Below are 13,981 nucleotides of genomic sequence, written 5' to 3'. Positions count from 1 at the left end.
AAAAGGTTCTGATGTCTGGATACTCTGCCAATCTGTTCAAAGAGGGCAGCATCCGTTTCTTCTCGCTGGTCAGGTGGTCTGTAGCAGACTCCAACAATAATACCCTTTGTCCTTCCTCCCCTTATTTCTACCCATATGCTTTCCACTGGGCTGCCCGCCCCATTCTCCATAACTTCTTGACAATCAAGCCCTCTCCTCACATACAACGCCACTCCACCTCCTCTTCTACACTTCCAGTTTTTCTTGAACAACTCATACTCATCCACTAGCACATTCCAGTCATGGGAATCATCCCACCAAGTCTCAGTAATTCCTACTATATCATAGCCCTCTGTTTGCAATAGAAGCTCAAGGTCTTCTTTCTTATTGCCCATACTTTGGGCATTGGTATATAGACACTTGTAGCCTTGTACCTTTGTTTGACCTTTCCTACCCAGGTGGGTCCCCACTGTGTTCACTTCATCACTGAAGTCGCCATGTCGATCGTCCCCTGCCCCTTGTGGCATCAGTTTAAAGCTGTCCTGATTAGGTTCTCCAGGTTTGTTCCAAACGTTTTCTTCCCTGCCCTTGAGAGGTGAAGCCCATCATGTGCTAGAAGGCCTTCTCTAAGAAAACCTATCCCATGGTCCCAGAACCCAAAGCGCTCCTGCCAGCACCACCATCTCAGCCAACGATTCACCTCAAGTATGGTCCGCTCCCTGCGTGCTCCTCTTCCTATGACTGGAAGGATAGAAGAGAATACCACCTGAGCCCCCAATGTCTTCAACTGCCTTCCAAGGGCTTCATAATCCTCTTTAATTCTTGCAACAGTATTCGAAGCCGTGTTGTTCGTTCCCACATGAATCAGCACAAACGGGTCCTTATCAGCAGGCTTGATGAGTTTTGGCAGCCGGTCGGTAATATCCTGAATTCTGGCTCCCGGCAAGCAACACATCTCTCGGAATAGGGGATCTGGCCCAGAGACATGGCGTTCCATACCCCTGATCAAGGAGTCCCCGACGACTACCACCTTCCGTTTTTTTCCACTTCCATGTGGCCCCATGTCTTCTGCACTCCCTCTTCCAGATCTTTGCGGGTCTCCTTCCACTGTCACCTCTGTCACCATCTCTAGCACTTCAAAGCGATTCTTGAGCTCAAGTGGACCAGAGCATCTTCTTCGTTGACGCTTTTGGGTTTGTACTGTAGATCTGAGAGGAGGCTCAGAAGGGAGATCAACTCTTTCTCCTCCTCCTCAACTTTCCTCTTCTTGGCTGTGCGGAGCCCCCAGGCTGTTGTCAATAAAATCCTCTCCCTCCTTGATCTCCTGAAGGGTGGTGATCCTCTCCTCCCGGCTCTGAACCTTTTCTTCCAAAACTGACCAGCTTACACTTCTGGCAAGTGAACTCTGTCTTCTCTTCTGGGAGGAAAACAAACATGGCACACTCCATGCAGGTGACTGCGAAGGGGGCTTCAGTAGACATGATTGCCTTCCAAATATACCTAGAGTACTAGCAGAACCAGTATACTAGCAGAGTTTCAGGTCCCCCAGGCAGATCCCCAGGCTAAGACTCGCGCCAAAGGCTCACGCCTCTGGCAAGGAGGAGCCTTTTGTTTCAAAAGGTGCCTTCCTGCCTAGCCCAGCAGGGCCCCAGGACACTAGGGGGCGGGGCTTGTAACCAAGAGCAACAGCAACCAGCAGCAAACAACAGCAATTCACTCAGCCCCCAACAGCCTCACACAGAATTTAACCAGAACCACTCTCTAGCAAGCTACACAGAACCCACTCACCCTCAGCTTCTCACACAGTAGCTAGGAAAGGCAAAAGGCAGAAAGACAACAAACCCTTACTTTCTAGCTTCAGCTCTCCACCATGTGCTCTTGCCTCAGCTTAGGTGCTTCTGCCACATCCGCATACTGGTAACAACCCAGCCCAAAGCTGCGGGCTAACCGGGTGAGGGAGCGCATATAGATGTTAAATAGCATTGGGGAAAGAATTGCCCCCTGAGGGACACCGCATACCAAAGAATGGTGAACAGACATCTGTTCCCCGAGTGCCACCCTCTGTCCCCGATTGCGAAGGAAGGAGTTCAGCCATTGCAGGGCTGTTCCACAAATCCCCACATCGGCAAGGCAGTGGGTCAGAAGATTATGATCGACCACGTCGAACGCTGCTGTAAGATCTAAAAGTATCAGCAGTGCCGCCCCGCCCCGGTCCAGGTGTCACCGCAGATCATCTGTGAGGGTGACCAGAGCCGTCTCTATACCATGGCCAGGCCTGAAGCCAGACTGGAATGGATCCAGGATAGAGGCATCATCCAGGTATACCTGCAGCTGTTCTGCTACCGCCCTCTCAATTGCCTTACCCAGGAACAGAAGATTCGAAACTGGGTGGTAATTGGTGCTCCCCTCCATTTTATACATCTGAGATTGTCTTGGATTTAAATAAATGGGGCTGAGGCTGCCAAATATAGTCTGAGCCTGATCTGCTTCTCTTGTTACGTTTTGCAATGTAAATATACCTCTGTGCGCGTGTGTCTGTGTGCCTGCAAGCCAATGTGCACATCCAGAGGCTGATTTCTACTTCCAGATGCCCCTTTTGCAGGGGAAGCCCCAAGTAGTTCAGCAATTCTTGGAGTGACATATCCACATGCAATTTCAGATACATAGGAAGGTGTAAAAGGAAAAGCATCCTGCTTGTGATTGTCGTTTTTATGGGCTCCCGTTGAGCCACAAGATGGCAGTACAATATCATTCTGTGCCTGGTTTTTTACAGACTTTTATACATACCAAATTGTGTTAATTTCAAAATGAGTAGGAAAATCTCAAGAACACCTGACAGAATATGCAGGTAGATTGACATGAAACAGACCAGAATATTTGGCGCACTGATATAATCCAGAATGAAGTAGTGGTTTTGGAGATCTATACGAAACCAAGTTTTGCCTTCATCCTATCCAGCTCAGCCCACAAATTGTGACATTAATTGCTGCACAGTTGTTGTGCCTTGAGTGGGCAGTTTTCCTAGTGATTTACAGTGGCATCCTAAGCAGAAATACAGCCCTCTAAGTGCATTGAAGTCAATGGGCTGAGAATGGTGTAATTTGCTTAGGATGGCATCATTAGAATCCTACTTATACACTTTCCTGTGATGCACTTAACAACCCGCCATTTACAAGCAGCAAAGATTTTGAAGAAAAATCATTTAGAAAGTGAGCACACTTTTCCCACAATGAGCAGTTTTTAGAAGGTGGCTTCTTGATTAGGACCCACACTTCATGTACCTTAATGCCAAATGTACAGGGGAAAGAGCACATTCCCCACCTTCTCCTATTCCACAGCTCCAATTCCAATACAATTGCATGAGACCACAATGGTGGGAAGTTCAGATTGCAGAACCCAACATAATGTGTAATCTAGATATGACAAAAATTAAATCTCTGCCCACTTCTCACTATTAACATCTGTTTGGAGATGCTTAGTCTGTTACTGGCTGAAGTTCTGAGCCCTTCTATCAGGGGACAACAGGGATATTGGGGATAGAATTAAATATGGATTTGTTCAGCCCTGGCTCCACAGGGGTTCCTCAACCTGAATAACTTTCCTGTAAAATCAATTTGTCATTGTGAGGATAATAATAACACTGACTTTGTTTACCTCTCTAAATGGCTCACTAATCTGTCTGGAAGAGTAGTATATAAGCAGACTTTATATTTACTTTAAAGCTTGATTCTTCTAGATAGCATAAATTATATTACCTGGAACTTTAAACTGACATGTTTCTATATAATGAAATACGATATGCTAATCTGTTATGTTTGATTATACATTCGTGGCAGGAACAACATAATTGCAAGTTCTCAGGTTGTATATCCTCCAAGCCCAGTTTCCCCCCCATAGGAGATCCCCAGTTTCCCCCCCATAGGAGATCTTCTGAGGGCCTCTGAGGTGAGTGAAACACTTCCCATCTCAAGCAGAAGGGTAGCAGTTGGCTTCATGGAAACATGCCCTGCATGTTCTGTGCTTGAATAACTATTTCTCTTTCAAGCACAGTTGTTCTCAATGCTGTGTCCATAGGACAAAGTTTTCTTGGTCAGCTAAGATGATCTTTTTGTATAAAATCAGATAATGAATGATGGTCATAAACTGCACATCGAAGTACAGAGGCACCCTCTTCCCCACATTTCTTTGCATGGAATGTGAGTTTAGATGCATATCTAAATGCACATACCCTTTCAGACTGAGATGTGCATGCAAATTGTGTTCCACTGAAAGTCATGCAATGTGGGTAGACAGCTGTTCAACAGTTGAATTATACCAGCAGTTCCTAATCCCAGAAATGTAGATCTCTTAAACTGGACTGGGAAATGATAAGAAAGGAAGATTTTTTTTTTCTGCTCATAGGGACAGAGAGAGATGCTTGCCAAGAGTCATCCAGTAAGCTTGTGTGCTTGTATTCATTTATTTAAAACATATCTCATGCTCCCACTGAATACAGGCTCATTGGAACATACAAATGGAAAGTGAAAAGGGTCTGTATGAATTGTCTCTCAAACACACAACACGCTTCATGTAATACACCAAAATGGTTTATTTTCAGACCTGGGTCGAATCCACATTCACCCATTACCCGCATGTTTATCGGATATCTTCCGTTTGCCTCCAATCTGTGATTTTTTCCTCTTCGTTCACATCCCTGCTTCCAATCCGCCTTTCCCGCGCGTCCCTCCAGTCACACGGCCACTCGAAAACTGCGTTTTTGGGCGGGACCTTTTTACCCGCCCATTTTTTAAAAAATTTTTTGAGCTCACTTTTCCGTTATTTCGATCTTGTGTTATAAAGAAACATCATTGAAGATAATGATGCCTCTCTTTCCCCCACTGACAGCACTGATGGCTCTTCTGTTTCTTTTTTGGAAATTTTGAAGCATGTGGGAAGCTTTCATGGGCATTTCCTATGCGGGACAGTTCAGTGCTTGAATTTTACTGAAGTTTCACAAAGCCAAGCTTTGGGCGGGTTCAGGCCAGTCAGTTGCTTTGGATGAAGAGGGGCCATACAAAGTCTGGTTTGAAAGGTGCGGGTTGCATGTCTGTGCGAGTGGAGCGCGCCGAGACGCCGCCCAGCCGTCCGCTCCCCCTTCCCCCCTCTCCAAGACTGGAGCAGCAGCGCCTGCGGAGTCAAGCCGGCTTGGCGGCCAGAGGGCCGTTTACCCCAAGGGGGGAAGGCTGCACCCCCTCCCCTCCCGCGGACCGCCGCGCTGATGGGCGACCTCACAGGGGCAGGCGCCCCTGCGCCCCGTGAGCTGGGCCTCTGCGTGGCGAGCGCCTGAGCCGGAGTGCCCGCAGTGGAGAGCGCGCCTCGCAGCGCAGCGCATCCTCGCCCCCCGGTAGCGCGGCACTGGCTCACTGCAGAGAGAGGCTTGGAGGGACGCGGCTGTCTCCTCGGCCAGCATCCCTGGCCCACCGCCGCCCGCTTCCCTTGGCAGCAGTTTTTAAAATCCATGTTCGTCTTCAGCCCCCCTCCGCGGACGTGCCAGCCCACGGGCCAAGCCGCCTTTGCTGTCCCGGCAGCCCCCGCAAGCCCCGCCGTTCGGCTCAGCCGGGGATGCCTCGGCCAGTCCCTTCTCCGCTCTGAGCCGGGAGCCTCCAGCAGAGACTACGGCGATGTCGTCCACACGCTGAGGAGCGAAGAGGAGCCCCGCGCTTGCCGGTCTGTTGGCTGCGCCCGGGCTTTGACTCGGTCTGCCGGGCACCTTCTTGACCCCAGCGGGAGGGGAGGCGAGCGATGAGCCCGCCGGCTTCCCAGCACCTCCAGCCCCACCGCTGGGACGGCCCTCGGCAGCGACTGTTTTCTTTATTTTGAATGATTGATTCACTGTAATTTCGATATTACAGTAATATAAAATAAAAAAATAAAAAACAGTTAAAAAGGAAGTTTCGCGAGTCCGTTCTGAGGATGGATTCACCCCAAAATGATTTTTCAAACTACCAGATTTGATTCAGAAACAGCATAATCAATAAATCCAATGCTATGAAGTCAACAGTCTTTTGCAGACTGCGGAGCACTTGCAAGTTGAATCAGCCAATAGGAACTCTTGGAATGGCCGGAGAGACAGGAAGGGGGGGTGGTTTTTAAAAAAACCGCGTAAATTGCACATTGGACCGTTCACGGCCACCGTGAAACTCCCGTTGAAAAACTGTGACCACATATTCGGGAGAAATGCGAATGAAATGCGTCTGTTTAATGAGGTAATGTGACCATGGCTCGTGATTGCGGGAAGAATGCGGGGAAAACGCGGGAAAAAAGGGGTAATGTGGATTTGGCCCTGCTTAATTTTTAATGATTTTGTTACTAGTACTACCTCCGTCTTCTCATCTTTGTGTTTTATTTGTGTCAAATAAGTAATGAAGTACATGCCCAAGCCAATATTAAATCTCTGTACGTTTTCATCAGACAATACACAGTGACAGCTGGTGATGTAGATACCTACAGGGTCACCATGATCTATGTATTGGACACTATGTATTGGACACTGAGAGATCTCTGTCTTTTGGTGCTACACCTCTGAAGATGCCAGCCACAGCTGCTGGCGAAACGTCAGGAACTACAATGCCAAGACCATGGCAATACAGCCCGGAAAACCCACAACAGCCATCACCATGATCTGTTGCTGATTCCGGTTTTACTGAGAAAACCCTCCCCATCTATAGTTTACAGGGCTACAAAAGACTTCTGTAGACCATTCTGTGTCTGAAGGTCACTGTTTTTCCCAAGGTCATAGATGCAGAGGAGTTAGCCGTGTTAGTCTGTGGTAGCAAAATCAAAAAGAGTCCAGTAGCACCTTTAAGACTAACCAATTTTATTGTAGCATAAGCTTTCGAGAATCAAGTTCTCCTTGTCAGATGCATGGTACAGAAACTGGTCAAATATAGAAGAGGAGGGGGGGAGGAGGGGAGGAGAGAGAAGATGCAATTAGGGGGGGAGAGGGAGGATGCAACCAAAACATTCCTTTGCTAGTAAATGTAAACATCTCCTTTTGGTGTGGAGATTAATTGGCTTGTGTGAGGCTTCAAATGAGTTTGCCGTGTTGGTTTGTAGCAGCAAAACAACCAGACCATCCAATTCCAATGTAGTATAAGCCTTCGATAACCACAGCTCTCTCTTATTGAAGGCTTATACTACATTGGAATTGGATGGTCTGGTTGTTTTGCTGCTACAAACCAACACGGCAAACTCCTTTGAAGCCTCACACAAGCCAATTAATCTCCACACCAAAAGGAGATGTTTACATTTACTAGCAAAGGAATGTTTTGGTTGCATCCTCCCTCTCCCCCCCCCTAATTGCATCTTATCTCTCCTCCCCCCTCCTCTTCTATATTTGACCAGTTTCTGTACCATGTATCTGATGAAGAGAACTTGATTCTTGAAAGCTTATGCTACAATAAAATTGGTTAGTCTTAAAGGTGCTACTGGACTCTTTTTGATTTTGTTTTTCCCAAGGAGGAGTCATGGCTTAGTGGAAAAACACCTGTTTTGCATGCAGAAGGCCCTGCATCTCAGCTAAACTTATCAAAGGAATCTGGTGTTGGGAAAGACCTCCTCTGTCTGAGAGCCACCAATGAGACAGAGTAGACAATATTAATGAACTAGGTTGGGTGATATTCCAACTCAGTATAAGGCAGCTTTGTGGGTACACTTCTTTACCCTTGATTCCTCGGTCTTTAAAATTCTGTTGCGCTTCAAATTAACAATATGTATTCCCTTCTGTTTCTGAGCCCTGTGTGAGGGTTTTCCTCAACTCCATGTGACATTCAGCTTGTTACCACTTGTCACTACCATTTACTACCACTACCAAGAGGCACAGGTTTCCAGAACTGCCACTCGTCGCCATAGGGTAGGAACAAAAATTATCATGATAGATGTGCCCTCTAAATATGAATCACTACTCACAGAATAATATTCCTTCTTTATTTATTTGATATGTGGCACAATTCTCCCAAAGCATTTTGCCAAATACAGTTTCTAAATAAAACACAAGATACAATAACATCAAAAACAATGAAAGCAGTATGCATATTTTTAAAAAAGCAACTGCATAAAGAGGCATAAAAGAAAAAACAGCACCAAACACTATGAAACAGCTTAATTTGTTTTGCATAAATATGCTCTACAGGTTTCTGTTTTTGCAGCTGCCATGTCAAAACACTGCTTTATCCTTCAGAATTCAGATAATTGAAAAAAATCTGGCATGTTTGTTGCTTGAACTGCAAATCTGTGTTTGAAGAGGTAGTTGAAATTTCATCAGGGTAAATGGATCTGTGATGTGGGATCTTGTGGTTATCTCCTAAATACCATTTTTTGTGCTCACTGGTGTTTCTTTTAAAGTTTTCGGTTTTAATGGACAATGTATGTTTTCATGTAAACCTGTTTTAGAACAGCTTCTATTTGTGCAGTGTGGTTTGATGTCAGAATCTGTGTTTTTAGTACAAGGCTTGCCACCTTCACCCCTTTCGCTAACAAATGTGCAAGCTAGTATAAATGAAGTTGGATCAAAGCAAACCATAGTTGTGGTATAAGAAGTACAGGCCTTTTAACTCCCCCCTGCAACTATGAAACTCCACAGTACCACATTTTTCCAGGGTAAAATAGAATCAGAGCCAGTCTGCATGTTCAGAAAATGTTAGTGTTACAATCCCCAGGAGAATCTTATTTCAGAATAGGGGGAAGCCTTGCATGTTCGCTCTTCTACATTTTAACAATTACAACAATTTAAAAAAACCTCACTGCACATAAAAGTACAGTATTTGGGAAGCAAGCTAGGGCATGGAGCAACTTCATATTGAATTAAGGGAAGTGAGTTGCCCCAGTGGAATTAAATTCGCATTCAAAAAAAGTGGAAAGAGGTAAGTGCAAACCTATCCTAAATAAAGGGCCGTTTTCACACTGCTTTCTGGCCACGGAATATCGCGCCAAGCTCCCAGAACGACAGAGTTGAAAGTTGTCATTCCAGGAGCTTGGCACAATGTTCCATGGCCGGTAAGCAGTGTGAAAACGGCCAAGGATTCTCCTGCAACTTGGAGAGCTTGCTCCTTGACATCTGCATACCACATCTTAGCAGTGATGCTGCTGATAATGTTTCTTTGCTTAGGAACAAGCACATGCTTAATTAGGGAAGTATATGATACTGGACAAATAGAAGAAGAGTAAAAATGTCTGGGAAAGTCATTTGTTTATCATCTTTCAAAAAAGAGTGAAGAAAAATATAAGAGCTATTTTGTTCCCTTTAGCAGGATGATATTGTGTGTTGCATTGGAATTGTTTAGCTTGGTTGGAAATATGATTGGAAGGAGGTAGGACGGCTGGTCAGTGTTAAGCACAGAAGCATGTACCACTTGGGGGACGTTATGAGTAGAGATGGGCATGATCTGCATTACGATCGAAAAAAACCCACGATAATGGTGATTGCACGATCGTGACCTGGTGGATCGTGATCGTCCACGGCCAACGATCCAGTGATTGGGAGAGGCCTGGATCGTTGCATTCGGGCTCGGATCAGGGATCCAGACTCTCAGGCGCCAGCAATCTATTCCCCTGGCAACAGAGCCAGGGGAAAGCCTGAGCTCTGTTTGCCCTCCTTCTGCCACCCTGGAAACCCGAATAGAAGCCCAGCTTTCCTTGATCAGCAGGGCTTCCTTACAACCATGGAGCAGCAAAGCAGTCACAAGTTGGGAGAAGAGACCCAGGGGAGGGAGGGGGAAGGGGGTGTTCTGTAGCCATGGGCACTCCAATCTCATCCCTGCAAACCCTGATAGGCAGCTCTGACGGCCAAACACAGACCTCCTGTGTTGCTGAATGGAACCTGAGGGGAGGCGGCTCATCGCCACCTCCCCGTGCCCGCCAGGCCTGGCGGCCGCCGCCACCACCCACCTTCCCACATAGCTGGGAATAGCAGCGCGGCCCGCTTTGGCCTCCACAATCCACGATCCACGGCTCGGGAACGAGAGATGATCGGTGTGGATCGTTAATTCGGGATCGTCGCCAATGCTGATCCACGATCAGCTGGATCGTTAATTTTTTTTGGATCGTGCCCATCTCTAGTCATGAGCCAATAAGATTCAGGTAACGTAATGATTTTATACGTCCGTGTGATTATTCAGAAATAATGCTTTCACTGATACTTCACTTCCATGTCTGTCTGTCTTAGAATTATAGCCTTAGTTACTAGTCAGGATTTTTGTTTGCCTGATTATGGTTGGTGCTGAGCCCATAGCTAGAAGATATGGTGTACTAATTTTCAAGTACAAAGTCCTGCATCCGGAATTAAAAGTTTATTTTCCTTACACTTTCCTTTAATCCTACAACCTGAGAATTGAGTCTGAAAAGAAAAATAGTTTCTGGATTTTTTTTAAAAAAAACTGATCATCTGGTATTTTGACTTTTGTCTTACATTGGTTTCCCCATTTTCTGGCATCTCAGACAATATGGATGAGGTTCTTACTTCATTTGAGTGCACAAGTTAAAGAGAAGTGGCTCAAGGGCTGCGTGTATGCTGAACAATCTTGCACACTTTTAACCTCTTACCCCCTCTTTTGTTTGATGACAGTAAAACAGGATTGCGGTTGCAGCCACCTAATTGTGAGAATTTCCATTGACCTAATTATCAACCCTGTTTTCTCCCTTTCAGGCTATGGGAACTTGAGCCCCAGCACAGTGGTTGCACAAGTTTTCTGCATCTTCTTTGCCCTCTTTGGGATTCCCTTAAACCTTGTGCTCCTGAACAGGATAGGACAGCTGATGCTCTCTGGTGTTCAGCAGTGCGCCTGCCGCTTGGGTGAGAAGTTTCACTGGCAGGTAAACTGTGCCTGTTCTCTATGGATTACCTCAGCTAATATTAATTAGTTAAGATCAGGTACATAAGAGCAGCACCATTTTTCTGTTGGGTTTCAGTTGGCTGCAAGCCATCCACCTGTGCTGATGTTTTAACTAGTGGCCACATTTGAGGCCTTCTCATGTTCTAAAAATCACTAAGGAACACAGGTCCATAGTCAGAAATTTTATAATTAGGTGGTATGAGTAGGTGGGGGGGTATGATTCCCAAGCCCTCACCATCCTAAATCCTCAGATTCATTGAACAGAGCCTGGTGGTGTCAGAATGAATATTTATATTAGCAATAGTACTTCCCAAACCAATGTGTATTACATGGTATCTGTGTAGCCAAAGTCATGTGGCTTTGAAGAGAAGCTATTTTCCATACTCAAAACAAACATGAAAATTAGTTGTATTAAATGAAAAATGAAGCTGAGCATTTACTGTCCATTCTTGTCTTCCATTTCCAATTTACATATGCCACAGTTATCACAAACAGGCATAGAGGAAGCCATATGTATGCAATATGGTACACCATCAGCTATCCATGGAAAAGTTATTTGCTTATGATCATGAGTCTATTGTAGATTTGATTAGCATGTATATAGCATTTGCTCAAGTGATGTTGCACTGTGCTATAGGATTAAAAATTTATGTTGGGAAAGCAGGAGGATGGGAGAAGGGGGGGGGGAGAAGGTGTTAGAACAACTACTAACTAGTGTCTTAATTAATAAAATGGTAGCTTCCTAAATTACACATGCCTGCAAATAACTCTTCCCCTTAATGCCAGGTCACTAGTAGAGATGGGCACGAACCAAAATATGAACCAAAATTCTTATTTTGGTTCATATTTTGGGCACTGACCCAGAAGTGATGATTTTCTGACCTGGATGTGACATTTTCACGAACCAAATGAACCGGTTTGTGAACCGGGGGCAGATTTGTGAAAGTTTGTGGTTCATGGTTCATGAAATTTGACAAACCACGAACCACATGGTTCGGGTTTTTTTCCGGTTCGTGCCCATCTCTAGTCACTAGATACATGTGGTTACTGTGTGACAATGGGGAAACAGTCTTGGCAATCAGATAACTGATTATTCTTGGCAAGGATTTTTTTCATATCCTCCAGAAGACCTTATTTTTCTTTAGTGAGAAGTGATGAGGCTTTATTTATTATTTATTTTTTATTTGTATCATATTTGTAATCCTCCCTCCCCACAAGCGGGCTCAGGGCAGATAAACTGCCTGAATATGATGCCCACTCTGCCCTTTGGACTTCTGTAGGCAAGTGGACAAGGGAGACACGATAGATATTGTTTATCTTGACTTCCAGAAAGCTTTTGACAAAGTTCCTCATCAAAGGCTCCTAAGTAAGCTCAGTAGCTATGGGATAAAGGGCCAAGTCCTCTTGTGGATCGAAAACTGGCTAATTAATAGGAAACAGAGAGCGAGTATAAACGGGCACTTCTCACAGTGGAGGGTGGTGAGCAGTGGGGTGCCACAGGGGTCGGTATTGGGTCCAATGCTTTTTAACTTGTTTATTAATGATTTGGAATTGGGATTAAGCAGTGAAGTGGCTAAATTTGCAGATGACACGAAATTGTTCAGGGTGGTGAAAGCCAGAGAGGATTGTGAGGCACTCCAAAGGGATCTGTCGAGGCTAGAAGAGTGGGCATCCATGTGGCAAATGAGGTTCAATGTAGCCAAGTGCAAAGTAATGCACATTGGAACCAAAAATCCAAAATATAAATACAAGTTGATGGGGTCTGAACTGGCGGAGACTGACCAAGAGAGAGATCTTGGCGTCATGATAGATAACTCACTAAAAATGTCAGCACAGTGTGCGACTGCCATAAAAAAAGCTAATGCTATGCTAGGGGTTATTAGGAAAGGGATTGAAAACAAATCAGCCGGTATCATAATGCCTCTGTATAAATCGATGGTGAGGCCTCATTTGGAGCACTGTGTACAGTTCTGGTCGCCACACCTTAAAAAAGATATCATAGCACTGGAAAAAGTACAGAGAAGGGCAACTAAAATGATTAAAGGGTTGGAACACTTTCCCTATGAGGAAAGATTGAGGCGCTTGGGGCTCTTTAGCCTGGAGAAAAGACGACTGAGGGGAGACATGATAGAGGTTTACAAGATAATGCACGGGTTAGAGAAGGTAGAGAAAGATGTGTTTTTCTCCCTTTCTCACAATACAAGAACTCGTGGGCACTCTATGAAATTATTGAGCAGTCGGGTTAGAACAGATAGAAGAAAATACTACTTTACACAAAGGGTGATAAACACATGGAATTCGTTGCCACAGGAGGTGGTGGCAGCTACAAGCATTGCCAGCTTCAAGAGGGGACTGGACAAATATATGGAGCAGAGGTCCATCAGTGGCTATTAGCCACAGGAGATAGATGGTATTCTCTTTGTGGGGAGGTGGTGCTCTGTTGTCTTGGTGCTGGAAGGAAGGCAGTGGGAGGGCTTCTGGTGTCCTGGCCTCACTGACAGTCCTTTAGATGGCACTGGATTTCTAGCCACTGTGTGTGACAGAATGTTGGACTGGATGGGCCACTGGCCTGATCCAACATGGCTTTGCTTATGTTCTTATGCTACTTTTTTTGTTGAGAAAGGCTCTGGAATTTAAATTTGACTAAGCATTATGCCTCTTTAGTTCAGATATTTTGAGGAGGGAGGGTTGTGCCAGGAGCTTCATATGAGGGTTATTCATATTGGCCAGGTGCTTCCTTTGCACCTACTGAAACCCGAAACACTCCCAAAATTCTGGGATCAATCATAATTTATCCTTACTCTGGGAATTTCAGGATTGTTTGGGTCATTTCAGATATCTCCCAAATGAAATAATTTTGAATGTAATTTCAACCTGGGTATATTTGAATGTACACCACTAATTTATTTGTCCACTTGTCACTGTGGACTTTAAGGAAGATGGAAATTAAGGAGAAAGAATCAAAAGGGTGGAGGGAGAAAAGGTTATGGAACAGAGCACATGAAGTCAGGCCGGGGTCAACTAATCCAGCTCCAGACATTTTGCAGCTGCTCCTTCCCCATTCCTGGCAGTCAGGCAATAAACTGCTTGTACATGTTACCTTCTCTGTCTGTAATGCAAAGGGCTAGAAACCA

At 45.2% G+C, this 13,981-nt stretch overlaps 1 protein-coding gene across 1 annotated transcript in view; it reads left to right on the top strand.

Annotated features, from left to right (window-relative positions):
- The window catches only part of KCNK17 (potassium two pore domain channel subfamily K member 17), a 61,737-nt gene that overhangs the window by 43,826 nt on the left and 3,930 nt on the right, over positions 1 to 13,981 (top strand). Inside the window, exon 4 of the mRNA XM_054972302.1 lies at positions 10,661 to 10,827. Within this exon, the coding sequence (XP_054828277.1) occupies positions 10,661 to 10,827 (167 nt within the window). The remainder of the gene's footprint in view (positions 1 to 10,660; positions 10,828 to 13,981) is intronic.

Source organism: Eublepharis macularius, chromosome 1 (assembly GCF_028583425.1).
Source record: "Eublepharis macularius isolate TG4126 chromosome 1, MPM_Emac_v1.0, whole genome shotgun sequence".
Taxonomy (NCBI): Eukaryota; Metazoa; Chordata; class Lepidosauria; order Squamata; family Eublepharidae; genus Eublepharis; species Eublepharis macularius.
The sequence above is the reverse complement of the archived record's forward strand: the minus strand, read 5'-3'. Positions and strand labels throughout refer to the sequence as shown.